Source organism: Chelonia mydas, chromosome 6 (genome assembly GCF_015237465.2).
Source record: "Chelonia mydas isolate rCheMyd1 chromosome 6, rCheMyd1.pri.v2, whole genome shotgun sequence".
NCBI classification, from domain to species: domain Eukaryota; kingdom Metazoa; phylum Chordata; order Testudines; family Cheloniidae; genus Chelonia; species Chelonia mydas.
In genome coordinates, this window is record NC_051246.2 from 20,824,566 (window position 1) to 20,837,746 (window position 13,181).

General features: G+C 41.8%; 2 protein-coding genes across 9 annotated transcripts in view; both read right to left on the reverse strand.

Moving 5' to 3' along the window:
• Positions 1-13,181, reverse strand: part of LOC102943481 (NACHT, LRR and PYD domains-containing protein 3) — a 509,145-nt gene that overhangs the window by 419,105 nt on the left and 76,859 nt on the right. The gene's annotated exons all lie outside the window — the stretch shown is intronic.
• LOC102941014 (NACHT, LRR and PYD domains-containing protein 3) overlaps positions 1-13,181 on the reverse strand; it is a 64,315-nt gene that overhangs the window by 40,671 nt on the left and 10,463 nt on the right. For all 8 annotated transcript variants that reach the window (XM_037899487.2, XM_037899489.2, XM_043549319.1 and 5 more), the window contains 4 exons: positions 11,683-11,779; positions 10,796-11,099; positions 6,078-7,803; positions 508-597 (listed from right to left, as the gene is read on the reverse strand). In XM_037899487.2, coding sequence (XP_037755415.1) covers positions 508-597; positions 6,078-7,803; positions 10,796-11,078 — 2,099 coding nt within the window. In that variant the 5' untranslated portion in view covers positions 11,079-11,099; positions 11,683-11,779. The remainder of the gene's footprint in view (positions 1-507; positions 598-6,077; positions 7,804-10,795; positions 11,100-11,682; positions 11,780-13,181) is intronic.

Sequence of the window (13,181 nt, forward strand, 5' to 3'; positions counted from 1 at the left end):
AAAAAAAAAAAAAAGATGGGCTTGGGATGGCACAGAAATAGAAAAGGAGATGAAAACCCCACCCCCCAAAACACCCCACGTTTGAATCAGGGAGAAGTTAGGCCAGATGGGAATACATGAATGTTAAATAAACAGACATGGACAGTGATTAGATACCCTGATAACAGGCACCTTAGAAATACCTATGATTAAAATAGCTCAAATAATCTTTCTTGCCTTTTGAGTCTTCTCTGACCTTAAGTCATTTCCCCTGCATACACGGCTTACCTCAGTCTCTCCTGCTCATCTGTTGGTTGGTAGCTGGGTTAAATATAATTAAACTGCTAGGCTGAAACTAAAGCAATCCCATGCAAACTGACGGGAAATTTAAACAGATTTCTTAGCAGCTAGACAGTTATATACGGTCATTACACCTGCCCCGGCAAAGAGGGCTGCACTGGTGTAGAATTTCCATGATAACATCAATAATAATGGGATGTTTAAAAGGAGAAAAATACAGCTACTTACTTTAGTTTCTTTAATTTACAGTTTGGATCCTTCAAAACTCGACAGAGCAGATAAATAGGCGAATGCTTCGGCTCATCCCAATGCTGTATCCTAAAAAGAGAGAATAGAAATGTTCTATGCTGTCATCTCGGGACAGATTTTAATTCTATTTCCTGAACATTAAAACACCCCTTTGAATGGCGTGATCATACACTGGGTATGAGTTGATCTACAGTTTCAGTTCATTGTAAATACCTCCAAACAGTGTATGTATAATACATTACGATGTACTTTAGCTACACAAATAGAATAGGTTCTACTAAGTGTAATCCATTCATTTTTTGGACTTCTACAATGCTGGTCCTTTGCGCAGTTAAATAAAATTCTATAGACTCCCACAAATGGGAATGTCTCCAGTGTTTACATGTTTTCATGTTGGGCAGTAATCGTTGCATCATTTCTGGAGATAAACACGTTCATTCCTATTTAATTTAACCAGGAGTGTTAATTTACCCATAAAGATAAAAACCAATAATCTGAGTATTTGTTTATAATTTTACATATGGTGGCTATCACTCAGTATTGTGTAAACTTTGTGAATTTACATCCCTATACGTAACTAGAAATGGTGGTTTATTAGTTCCTGACCCCAAAGAGTACAAGAGGGCAAGTTAATTTTAAGGCAGCATCTCCCTAAAAAATAGTTCAGGGGGAACAGTACAAAAATTAAAGAATATTCTGATGAACTTTAAAGTAAATTTACTTCCATTGTGTTCACACAGTTTTACTGTTCATGCTCTACAAATATTCTAGCAAACAAGTTTACAGACAGGAATGTTGCTGAAACCATGAATATTACAAAATGTTTGCATGGAAGAAAAAATCAGAATTTGTAATCCTGAGCTTTCATATTGGAATTCTGGTTCTAATATTTATGCTCATCCATTCACAGAACAGAAGCCTGTGAGATGAACCAGGTGTCCAATCAAAATTAATAATTTTGAACTAATACATTTTAACACATATATTGTTCAAACAATCTGTGGTGGGGAAAAGAGACAATTATTAATTGTTAGCCCAGCTCTAATAAGCAGATAATGATACAGATTTGATATTTTGGGTGGCACAGTCATTGGCTCTGCTCTCCTCCTTCTATCCCTCTATTTGTTCCGGCATCCCAGCTCCTGAGCTATCTTTGTGCCATTGTCACTCCTTCCCTCATCTGTCTCCTCCAGCTCTCCCTTCTCCTCAGGTCCATTTCCCTTTCAATAAAACAGTACCTAGCGCTCATACAGCACTTTGCATCCATAGATCTCAAAGCTTGTTTTCTGGAAGAAATGTTTATTAAATCTAGTGACCACCTTTCTGGAGCTGGCACGGCAGAGACTCCCACTTTCTGCATACACCAGCAACATCCTCTGCATGCTGCTATCCGTGTCCTTCAGATAAACCCTACAAAATGCCCCACCCTGTTCTCTAAGGGACAACACCTGTTAACCAAAATACACTTAAGATACAGCAAATAATTATAAGCAACATCCCAAATTCACCTCCAAATATCATATTTTGCAACAAAAAAAAATCATTTAAACAATTAATCCAGAATCCTAACACTAACTTATGGTTTTCTCCCATATGGGGTATCACCCAATCACAACCTTAAGATGCAAAGCCCAGACCTCTACCACCTCAGTGCTAGGAAAAAAAACTCTTGGGGAAGAAATACCATTAATTCCTGTGGGTACGCCTATAGAGGGATTCGATTTTTAACAGTAAATGTCGGCAAACATCAATTTCACCCTGGTTATATCGGTCATTACAACAATGTGTAACACACCGTACCCCTATTAATCCTCCTCCGTCCTACGATGTCAGGGCTGTTAATTGCCCATTTCATTTGAAGTGGTCTCTTATAACATATGTGAACCCCTTATGCTTAACCAACTGTCCCAGCTTGTATTTCAGCTACAATACTCTGGCTACCTTCCCCAGACGTGACGTGCTTTGTTCAGGTCAAAGCTTGTCCCTTCCATCAACAGAAGTTGGTCTAATAAAACATGTGACCTCACCCACCATGTCTCGCTCATATCCTGGAACCAACACAGCTGCAACAACACTGATTTCACCATACACACGCAAACCGATGAAAAATATTTCCATCCATAATAATAGAAATTTACAGATAGGCCAAGTAAGAAAAATGCTGCAGAGTTTGATTTAAAGATATTTACTCTGTATATTTTGATATGTGATTTTAACAATTTGTGCTTCAACGGTTATACAGGTTTAACTTTTTTAATCTCACCATCTATTGTCATTAAATAATTATTGTCTAACTCCCTTCTCATAATATCCACAACTCTGAACATTTAAATTGATCAAAATCTAAAAAAAAAATAATAATAATAATGCTTAAAACACATATTTTGCGCAACTCTGAAAACTTAAACTGATGAACATTTAAAAAGCTTACAAATAAACATTGATATTATCCATCAAAACTATACAAGATAAAAATCAAATTCTGCCAAGCCTATGTATGAGGAACGGGTCAGAGAGAGCTCGGCAGCCAGGTGTGAATTAGCATTAGAACACTGGGGGGCAGAATTGTTAGACTGGGTTCTGTTCCTGGGTCTGGGTCTACTATAGTCTACTTAGATATAGCAAATCTAAGTACAACAATACCCGTTTTTTGGGTGTCTGCTGGGAACAAACCTGGAATTTCTCTCTGAAAACATGAGCTTGTACCACTTGACCTAAAGCAGTGGTAGTCAACAGGCAGACTGCCGGCCAAATCCGGATGGCCAGATGCTTTTGAACAAAAGAACATAAGAATGGCCCTACTGGGTCAGACCAAACGTCCATCTAGCCCAATATCCTGTCTTCCGACAGTAGCTAATGCCAGGTGCCCCAGAGGGAATGAACAGAACAGGTAATCAAATGATCCATTCCCTGTTGCTCATTCCCAGCTTCTAGCAAACAAAGGCTAGGGACACCAACCCTGCCCATCCTGGCTAATAGCCATTGATGGGCCTATCCTCCATGAATTTATCTAGTTCTTTTTTGAACCCTGTTATAGTCTTGGCCTTCACAACATCCTCGAGCAAAGAGTTCCACAGGTTGACTGTGCGTTGTGTGAAAAAATACTTCCTTTTGTTTGTTTTAAACCTACTGCCTATTAATTTCATTTGGTGACCCCTAGTTCTTGTGTTATGAGAAGGAGTAAATAGCACTTCCTTATTTACTTTCTCAACACCAGTCATGATTTTATAGGCCTCAATCATATCCCCCCTTAGTCGTCTCTTTTCCAAGCTGAAAAGTCCCAGTCTTATTAATCTCTCCTCATTCGGAAGCCGTTCCATATCCCTAATAATTTTTGTTGCCCTTTTCTGAACCTTTTCCAATTCCAATATATCTTTTTTGAGACAGGGCAACCACGTCTGCATACACTATTCAAGATGTGGGCATACCAGGGATTTATATAGAGGCAATATGATATCTTCTGTCTTATTATCTATCCCTTTCTTAATGATTCCCAACATTCTGTTCGCTTTTTTGACGGCCGCTGCACATTGAGTGGATGTTTTCAGAGAACTATCTACAATGACTCCAAGATCTCTTTCTTGAGTGGTAACAGCTAATTTATACCCCATCGTTTTATATGTATAGTTGGGATTATGTTTTCCAGTGCGCATTACTTTGCATTTATCAATATTGAATTTCATCCGCCATTTTGTTGTCCAGTCACCTAGTTTTGAGAGATCCTTTTGTAGCTCTTCGCAGTCTGCCTGGGACTTATCTTGAGTAGTTTTGTATCATTTGCAAATTTTGCCACCTCATTCTTTACCCTTTTTTCCACATCATTTGTGAATATGTTGACCAAGACTGGCCACAGTACAGATCCCTGGGGGACACCACTATTTACCTCTCTCCATTCTGAAAACTGACCATTTATTCCTACCCTTTGTTTCCTATCTTTTAACCAGTTATCAATCCATGAGAGGACCTTCCCTCTTATCCCATGACAGCTTACTTTGCTTAAGAGCCTTTGGTGAGGGACCTTGTCAAAGGCTTTCTGAAAATCTTTTTATTTACATATTATCATTATACTTTTTATTATTTTCTCTGGAGTCTGGACCTAGACCAGGAAATTTGGACCTTGACAAAAAATAATGAACTACCCTTGACCTAAAGTATGACTACTGTTAGCACAGATGCAGTGACAGACTCAAACTTCTATGTGCCGTAGTCTCTGGAGAGGAGCAAACATCTACACTGTGTGGATGTGCATCACGCAAGGAGAGATTTTGGCCCATTTCACCTGCAAGGCAGACGAGTGTCTGTCATCTTACATGTGGGTTCCACTCCCAGCTCTGCCCGCTTTGGCCTTGTCCAACCTCAGTTATCTTAGCTGTGAAATGGATGCGTGATAGTTCACCTCCCCTAAGGGCCGTTGTTAAAAACGGTTGTGATGCACACAGCAATATTAGAGCAGCCAGTAGAAGGTGGGGATTAGGACTCCTGTGCTCTTAGCTGCTATCTCTGTGCACCTTCCCCTACGCTACAGGGTATTTGGTGGCACTTTCAGTTTAAAAAAAAGAGAAAAAAAGCATGATGTTGCACTTATTGTGCAGAAACGTGTGACAGATCTTGGAAGTTTCCAAGGAGAGGTTGGACAAACACCTGCCAGGGATGGTCTAGGTTTATTTGGTCCTGCCTCAGCACAGGGGACTAGATGACCCCTAAAGGTCCCTTCCAGCTCTCTGTATCTATGATTCTACTCTGCCAGTGTTGTAGTGATGAACTATACCAATTTTGCTCCAGTGGCATAGCATAGACAAGCTCTTAGTAGCACAGGACGTTTTCTTCACAGTCTTGGGCGTCCATTCTCAGATTGTTGCATGCTGAGGTGCTGCACAGACTGACTATGGGCCGTTCTGCACTTTGGCCATTTCAGAGCAATATTTAAAGCTTATAGTTTTGCTTGAAGTGGTTCAACTAGATTTAAAGCCGAGATGAAAGCCTGCAGCACACAATGCCAATGAGGGTACTGCTCAAATCAACTGTAGTAGTCTGAGAACAACGCCCTAAAATGACAAACAAGTACAGAGCAACCCACTGTCATTTGGTCCCAACAGTTCCTGGCCACTGAGCACTCTGAGGACAGCACCCAAACTATGAAAGAGCAATTTGCACCATCAACCTGGAAGTCAGCAATGAGGTTTACCCAGCTACTGTGTGTGACGGCAGGGGTTGGTGGGTGTTCTGTTTTGCAAGGGGAATGTTCTTTTTCAGACATTCACTGAGTATAGGCAGAAACGCCTGTCCTTGAAATTCAGTGTTTAGTGAAATTTAGAACAGGAAGGACAGCTGAGTTTGGATAAAGAGAATCTGAAGAAGATAATGACTTATTTTTTCTGCCTTTATTGAGGAGAAGAACATAGTTTTACACTGAGGGCATAGATATTCCCTGTTTCTTTGTAGTGTCATTGCGCCACAATGATGGACTTTGCAAAGTTGTCAAAACGCAAGAAAAATAATGTTTTATCTGTTAATTAAACTACAGATTTCTGACCTCAGGTGATACTTACTGATATAGCCACTTCTGTCGTCTTGGAAGCATGTCTTCCCCATGGTCTTCAAAAGCAAATGTACAGCAAGATATGCAAAGTGACTCCAGTCGATGACAATTTTTTATACAGAATGAAAAAGCCATTTGATCCATTTGGGTGAGTTTATTTGAATTTAATGTTAGTGCAGTCAATTGATCCAATGCACTTCTCACAAAGTTTTCTTCATACATCTCAAACATGCAGTGAAACTCCTCAAGGTTATAAATATGACGTGTCTCCTGATGCACATTGGACAAAGGTAAATATTTTTGTTGGTTTGTTTGAACCCACTTCAGCAAATCTGGCTTAATTTTAGGTGAAATTTTACAGGAAAATTTTTCCTCCATGATTTGCATTCTTTCTTCATTTAAGAGACCAAACAGGAATCGCACTGTTAACATTAAGTAATTTCTAGAGTTTCCATAGTTTTCTAATAATGTTTTCACATCTTTCTTGGGAGTCCCTGAATCTTCCATTGTTTCTTCATCTTCCTCCAGCAAATAAAACAAAGCTGCAAAAAACTCCTGAAAGCTTAAGTGAATGAAGCTGTAGGCATTCACACAGTCAATGTCTTTTTGAAAAATGTCCTTGTTCAAAGACAGGGGAAAAGAGTCAGTTTGATTTAAGCCAAACTTCTTGAGTTCTGCTTCCTCAAACAGTATCTTCCGTTTCCAGACGCCATAAGCAGCTAAAGAACAAAGTCCCCGCAGGTTAGCTTGCATGTGTTGCTTCAAATTGCTGCTGACAGGCTTCACTAAACTGGAAAGATAGAGCATGTACACTCCAGTGACTGACTTTGAAGTTTGTGCAAGATCCTCACCTTTTTCAAACTGTTGTTTCACAACAGTGCAGATGATCCAACACATGATGGGAATAAAGCACATAGTGAAGAGAATGTCATTTGCTTTCACAAATTGTAAAGCTTGTCTTGCTTGTTCCTTGTTTCCAAAGAACTTGTGGAAATATTCTTTCCTGTCGGCTTCAGAAAACCCCTGGATCTCTGCATAACGTGAACATTCCAAACACTGCAAGAGTTTCTCCAGAGCAGTCGGTCTTGAGGTGATTAGCAAATAGGATTGGGGAAGAATCTTTTTCCTGAATAAACTGCTCAGTATGATTTCCACTGGCTTCTTCTCCCAGGGATCAGAGCACAGATTTTCTGTCTGATCAAAAGAGAATCTCAGTTCATCAAAACCATCAATTATGAACAAGAGTTTTTCTGGCTTCATCAAAATCTCATTAACTGGTGCATTTGTATTCGGCCAATTTTTAAAAATCATGTCAACCACACTTCCCTGCTCAATAAGGTTTGTTTCTCTGCAGTTTATGTAGAAAACATAATCAAATTTTTTCTTATAGAGTTCCCCAGCTGCCCAATCGTACATAATCTTTCTTGATGTCATCGTTTTCCCAATCCCTGCAGCTCCCAGCAGCACAACAATTTGTGGTGTTTGTCCTTGTTTATCACGTGTAAATAGGGTGTCTATCGTAACTACAGAACAAGCTTGTTTAGTCTTGATTTCTTTGTCTCTCCGACTCATGGCCATTATTTCATGTTCTCTCTCCTTTGCATGATGAGGGTCGTCTAGAATAATCAGCTTCGGATATCTTCTGTTTAGAATCACATTGTCAGTAGTAAGACTTGTCATGTTTTGTATGACTTCATACTTGTTTTTAACATCTTCTTTATACTTCTTCCTGTAACCTAAATCAGTACATGAGGCATTAGAAGTATTGAACCAGAAGCTCTGAGAAAAGACTTGATCTGTTACAATAACACAAATAATAATGGTACCTGAAACTGATATTGCACCTGTCCTCAGAGAATCCAGAAATCATTTTACTATGGGCCTGATTCTGCAGCCCTAACTCATATAAAATTGTCCCAATGAAATGATTTATGTGAGTAAGGACTGTGGTTATCACTTTACTCCCCACTGTAAAGCAGCCACTTCTTGGGACAAACCTGGCAACTGTTTATCAGTGCATAGCAACACTATACAACAAGTTAATGTACAAAGTGCAATTGAAACAGTGCTAGGAATTCAGGTGGAGAAAATGTAACTTCATAAACTAGAATTTGCCCAAGGCACTTGGGTTTGAATAAAGGTGTCATAGTGTCTTTATTGACCACAATTGGATGCCTCCAGTTATCGTCCTTGCTTAGGAGATGGTGCCCCTAGCTGCAGAACATCCTCTGGCACCAGGCTGGTGCATTGGCTCAGCACTGACCCAGAGGGATGTTGTGCCCATGTCTGTATTAGAAGTTGCCCCGGTAACAAGAGTCCCACTCAGCCCATTATATAGAATTGTTTGTAAAAGTCGGCCAGAGTTTAAAATAGAATGGCTGGTACAACTGGAGTGTTTACAGTCGAGAAGACCGGTGCTCAGGGGCCTGCAACGCTCCTGGTAAAGGACAGGTTGGCATGACAACAGAGGTGAGAGACTCTAGACATGGGAGGAAGTGTTTATAATTGAAATGGCCAACTGGCGTTGTGGTCAGTTGATTTTGCTGGCATGAGGTTGCTCCCCGTTTTGAGCACTCTTTATCCTGGGGCAGAGGGGTGTCACTAAACAGGGCAGTGGGACGTATGGATCTTTACCATCATGGCTGCCATCCTTGTAATTTCCCATGATCCACCCTGACACTGTTGGACCTTCGTCATCCTGAGCCTGAAAGCCATCCTGACCAGCCCGAGCCAGAGGGAGGGACTCAAATGACATCATTGTCTCCACTGGCTAAATCCTGACCACCACCTTGGCATGTCAGCTTGGGGTTCCTCCTGTCACCCCCTCCCTGGTGTGTCATTTTCCTTCCCAGTCTTTCCCTTTATACCTACTGTCCAGTAAGTTCATGGCTTAGCCAGCCAAGACAACTCCATCTTTTAGAACACTTCTGTGAGTCCAAACCACAAAGGGAGACAAAGGCAATGCCTTAAACAGCCTGACTCTGGTAAAAATTTGCCGGGTCTTGGAGTGTCTGATCAGACCATGTGCTGGGCCTGTGAGTCCCCAGCAGTGATGCTGGAAGTGAAAGTCAGCACCAGAGAGGGGGCCTGCATTTTCCCTTTGCTATGCTTTTCTCCCCCCTTTGTGTGCATTTGTCTTGTTTTGTCTTAAAGTATTTCAGCAGCAACACAAAGGCATTTCCTGGGGACTGATGCTGGCTGCTGCCCATTAAACCATAGGGAATGCTCTTCACCTCCAGTGCTATTACCACAGTCACCACTGAAATCTGTTGCCTTTGGCAGTAGGTAGCCTTACTGCTGAATTCATGATATTCCCTAGACTAGAAAATAATAAGGAAACCCTGTGCTAAAAGTATGATCTGGAAAGGGGTTTGTTCCAGCAAAGGATCCAAATGAAAAAGCAGGAACCCAATGTTCTTAGGTAATTTCCCATGTAGTTATCAGTCACTTTATGAAGTTCTGTTTGTGGAATACAGCAAGAGGCGTTGTGTTTGTGTGACCTCTCTCTGTCTGTTTCTGTTCTGGATTGGTCGGCACTTTACGTAATGAGCAGGCTACATCATCAGGAAAACAGAACAACTTAAATTGGGGCAGAGTTATTCAGGCGCATTTGTAAAGAGAGGGAGTCTTCTTCCAAGCAGCCATGTTCCTAAGCAGATTAGGCTGAACAATTAAAGGGCCCACGTCAATTCTGCCCTAGTGCAGGAGGTGGACTAGATGGTTCATGAGAGCCTTTCCAAACCTAGGGAACTAAGACAGACACAGAGGGAAGCAGAGAGATTTTTATTTGGGACAATTATAATCAAGATGGAACTACTGGTTTGGAGGATAGTATAGTATTTACTATATTCAATTATTCATATAATGCTCATTGCCCAATCAGATGTTATTTTACAAAAATAAGTTTGAAAACAATTTACTTTATCTTTTGTGGGGAGGAAAGAGGCTATTTTATTCCCCTAACTTAGTTATTAACAGATGCTCGTCAAAAGTAAACTAAAACCTATAGTATATTACTATGTGCTGGTAGGATCTAGAGCCCCAGTTGGTGATCAGGGCCCCATTGTACTAGGTTCTGTGCACATACATAAGAAAAAGACAAATTCTGCCTGAAAGAGCTCACAGACTAAACCAACAAAATGCTCCCTGCATTGTGCTCTGGAGGCAGCTAAACTCTCCCCCTGGGGGACTGTCCAGGTCAGAGAGTTCCAAAGGCCTCTAGGGAGAGCCCCGCTGCCAGCCCTGGAGCGTTCCATCCCAGGGACCCCGGGCAGAACCAACCCAGCTGAGCTCCACTGTCACCGTGGGGAACAGGGGAGAGGAACAGGAATGACTGTAACAGGGTTGAGTTTAGCTCCATCACAGAGCACATGGATTCTAACATTGCTGCGCTAAAGAGTGGCTCCCCACTGGCTCTTACAGTCCTGTGGGACACTGAAAAGCGGCCTGGAGTCTTTGGAACCGCAGCTCTCTAGGTTTGCTGGCTACCTGGCTGTTTGTATTGCACTGAATTTGTTTCCTTAATGAAAAACAGCCTTGGAGATAAAGTTTGAGCATCTGGCCCACCACTGGCATCCCTGCTTATTGTCCCCTGGCTTCCTGCTGAGATTTAGAATTTGCCATTTGTGCCATCAGCCTGTTGTTTCTCCTTCTGCTTCTATTGCTGCTGGCCTGGGGCATATTGCAGGAGGAGACTCCCAGGTTTTAAAGTGGCTATAGGTTTCTTACCTTTCTCTTTTCCTTCTTTGAGTTTAGCAGCAGAATCTCGGAGATTGATCTGAGTGAAAACGTCTATGGTTACATCTACTGCAGCCTCTCCACCATAGAATTTCATCAGGAGGTTCTTCGTATCTGTCCTGTCGGCATTGTCCAGACAACCTTGAGGGATGTTACCTTTCCCCTTAAGGGCAGAGTGTGATAGTTTGTCTTTAAATCTTTTGAAGTCTCCCTGAGAAAGGTTGTCAAGGGCATGTACGAGCAGATCACTGATTCTGCTGCTTTGGTTTCCCATCACTGGATATCAGGAAATGAGCTAAAATATAATGAAAAGTCCCATTATTAATAAGTGATATGGTAGAGAAAGCAAGTGCGATCTAGTGGCGAGAGTAGATCACCGGGGCACATAACTCCTGGGTGCTTTTCCTCATAAATGACTCACTGGACTTGGTCTCTCTGTGCCTCAGTCTCTCCATCTGTAGAATAGAGATAATCATACTCCTCAAACTCACAGGGCTGTTGTGCAGCTTAGCCAGCATTGGTAAAGCCTGTTGAGGTTTTAGGATGAAAGGTGCTATAATAAAATAAAATAATAATAATAGTAATTATCACCCAAATGAATTTCAAAATGCAAGGTTGGGATCCCCTAAATTAATTACATTTCAGAAAACAACCACTCAGTCTGGAATCTGCACATCACAGCCCTGGGGAATCAGGCCCCGTGTACTGAGACCCCGTGCTAGCTTGTGATGACCTCAGGAGGTTTTTTGCATAGCAGAGCACACCAGGTGAAAGGTACCTGTGCTAATTTCTGACAGTGATCAGGCCCCACAACCTGAACCTATAAACTAACTAGTTCCGATCAAAATTAGCCCATCCCAAGAGAGTGACGTACTTACCATTCGCCAGAAAGCTACTGCAAACAATAACGGATGTCCCTAATTAGAGTTGTTTCTCTTAGTCTTCTTGATGCTCCATCACAGATGCACAGGGCATCTAGAAAGAAGAACAGGGAATTTGCTCAAAGTTTATTTCCACAACAAAGAGAAACAGAAGCATCTCCAGTTAAAGCTAATCTTCAAAGCTTTTTGAATTTCTAGAACAGTTCCTCATAGGACAGCAAGCAAGGTTCTAAACCTTCCTGGTGATTTTTTATAGATATAAAACCTTTTGTTGGTTTTTATTCCTTCTGGAAGTTTGTCGTTTGGCTCCACCCCTTTGGCATCAACAACTGGCACAACTTTTCCAGTGATCTATTTACACCACAGACTCCATGGACTTGTTCATCTTTTTTCACCTCCCCTCATATTCTGCGTTGGGAGAAAATAATGTAGTAGCTTTAACCAAGCAAGTAGCAAGTCTAATCAAAACAAACAACCTATAAAAAGGGCCATGACTGAGTATTTGCTCAATGATCTCAGCAGACGGTGGGGCTGAAGTCCTTCTCACTCGTGTTTTCCTGAGGTGGAACATTACCACTATTTTTAGTTTTAAAACAGCATGAGAAACAGGGGTTTGGAAAAAAATAAAGGAACCAGAAGTGGACCTTCATGGGCCAGGAATAGCATAAGCTGAAAAAGTGAACCTGGAACAGCTTTACAAGTCACTTTCCCAGTGACTCAGGAAGAAGTTGCTGCTTGATAAATGGAGGGAGGGAGGAGGCATTGCTGATACACCCCTGTGAGATTCTTTATCACCGCTGTCTTTCTGGGGCAATCCCCTTTATTCCCTCGAAGATCAAATAGCAATTGCACTTGGGGTGCAAAACCCCCACCCCACTAACTCACACCCCAGTGGCACCATTTGAGGCTTTGTGTTCTTATTTTGAGAATTTCTCAAGTTTGTTATATTCATTTGCAGCTCCCCAAAGCCCATGTCCCAATGGAAAAGTGGAAACAGGACATCAGCCATTCATTTCAGCAGAGAAATGAGAAAAATGGTGACAAGGGATCTGCTAGCCCCAACCCTTTTAAGATGGAAGCACAGAGGGTGGTTTCTGCCTGGTTTTACGACAAGGTACCAGATCCTCTGTAGGCATAGGTCAGCACAGCTCTGTGGATGTCAATGAGCCATCCTCGATGACACCAGCTGCGGATCTGGCCAAAGGACGGTTCACGTCTTGGAAACGACACAGGGTCTGGGAAGAATGCAACGAGGTGGCCCATATCATAGAATCATACAAATCCTAGAATATCAGGGTTGGAAGGGACCTCAGGAGGTCATCTAGTCCAACCCCCTGCTCAAAGCAGGACCAATCCCCAACTAAATCATCCCAGCCAGGGCTTTGTCAAGCCTGACCTTAAAAACCTCAAATGTAGGGCTGCAAAGGGATCTTGAGAGGTCATCTAGTCCAGCCCCCTGCACTGAGGCAGGACCAATAAACCTAGACCATCCCTGC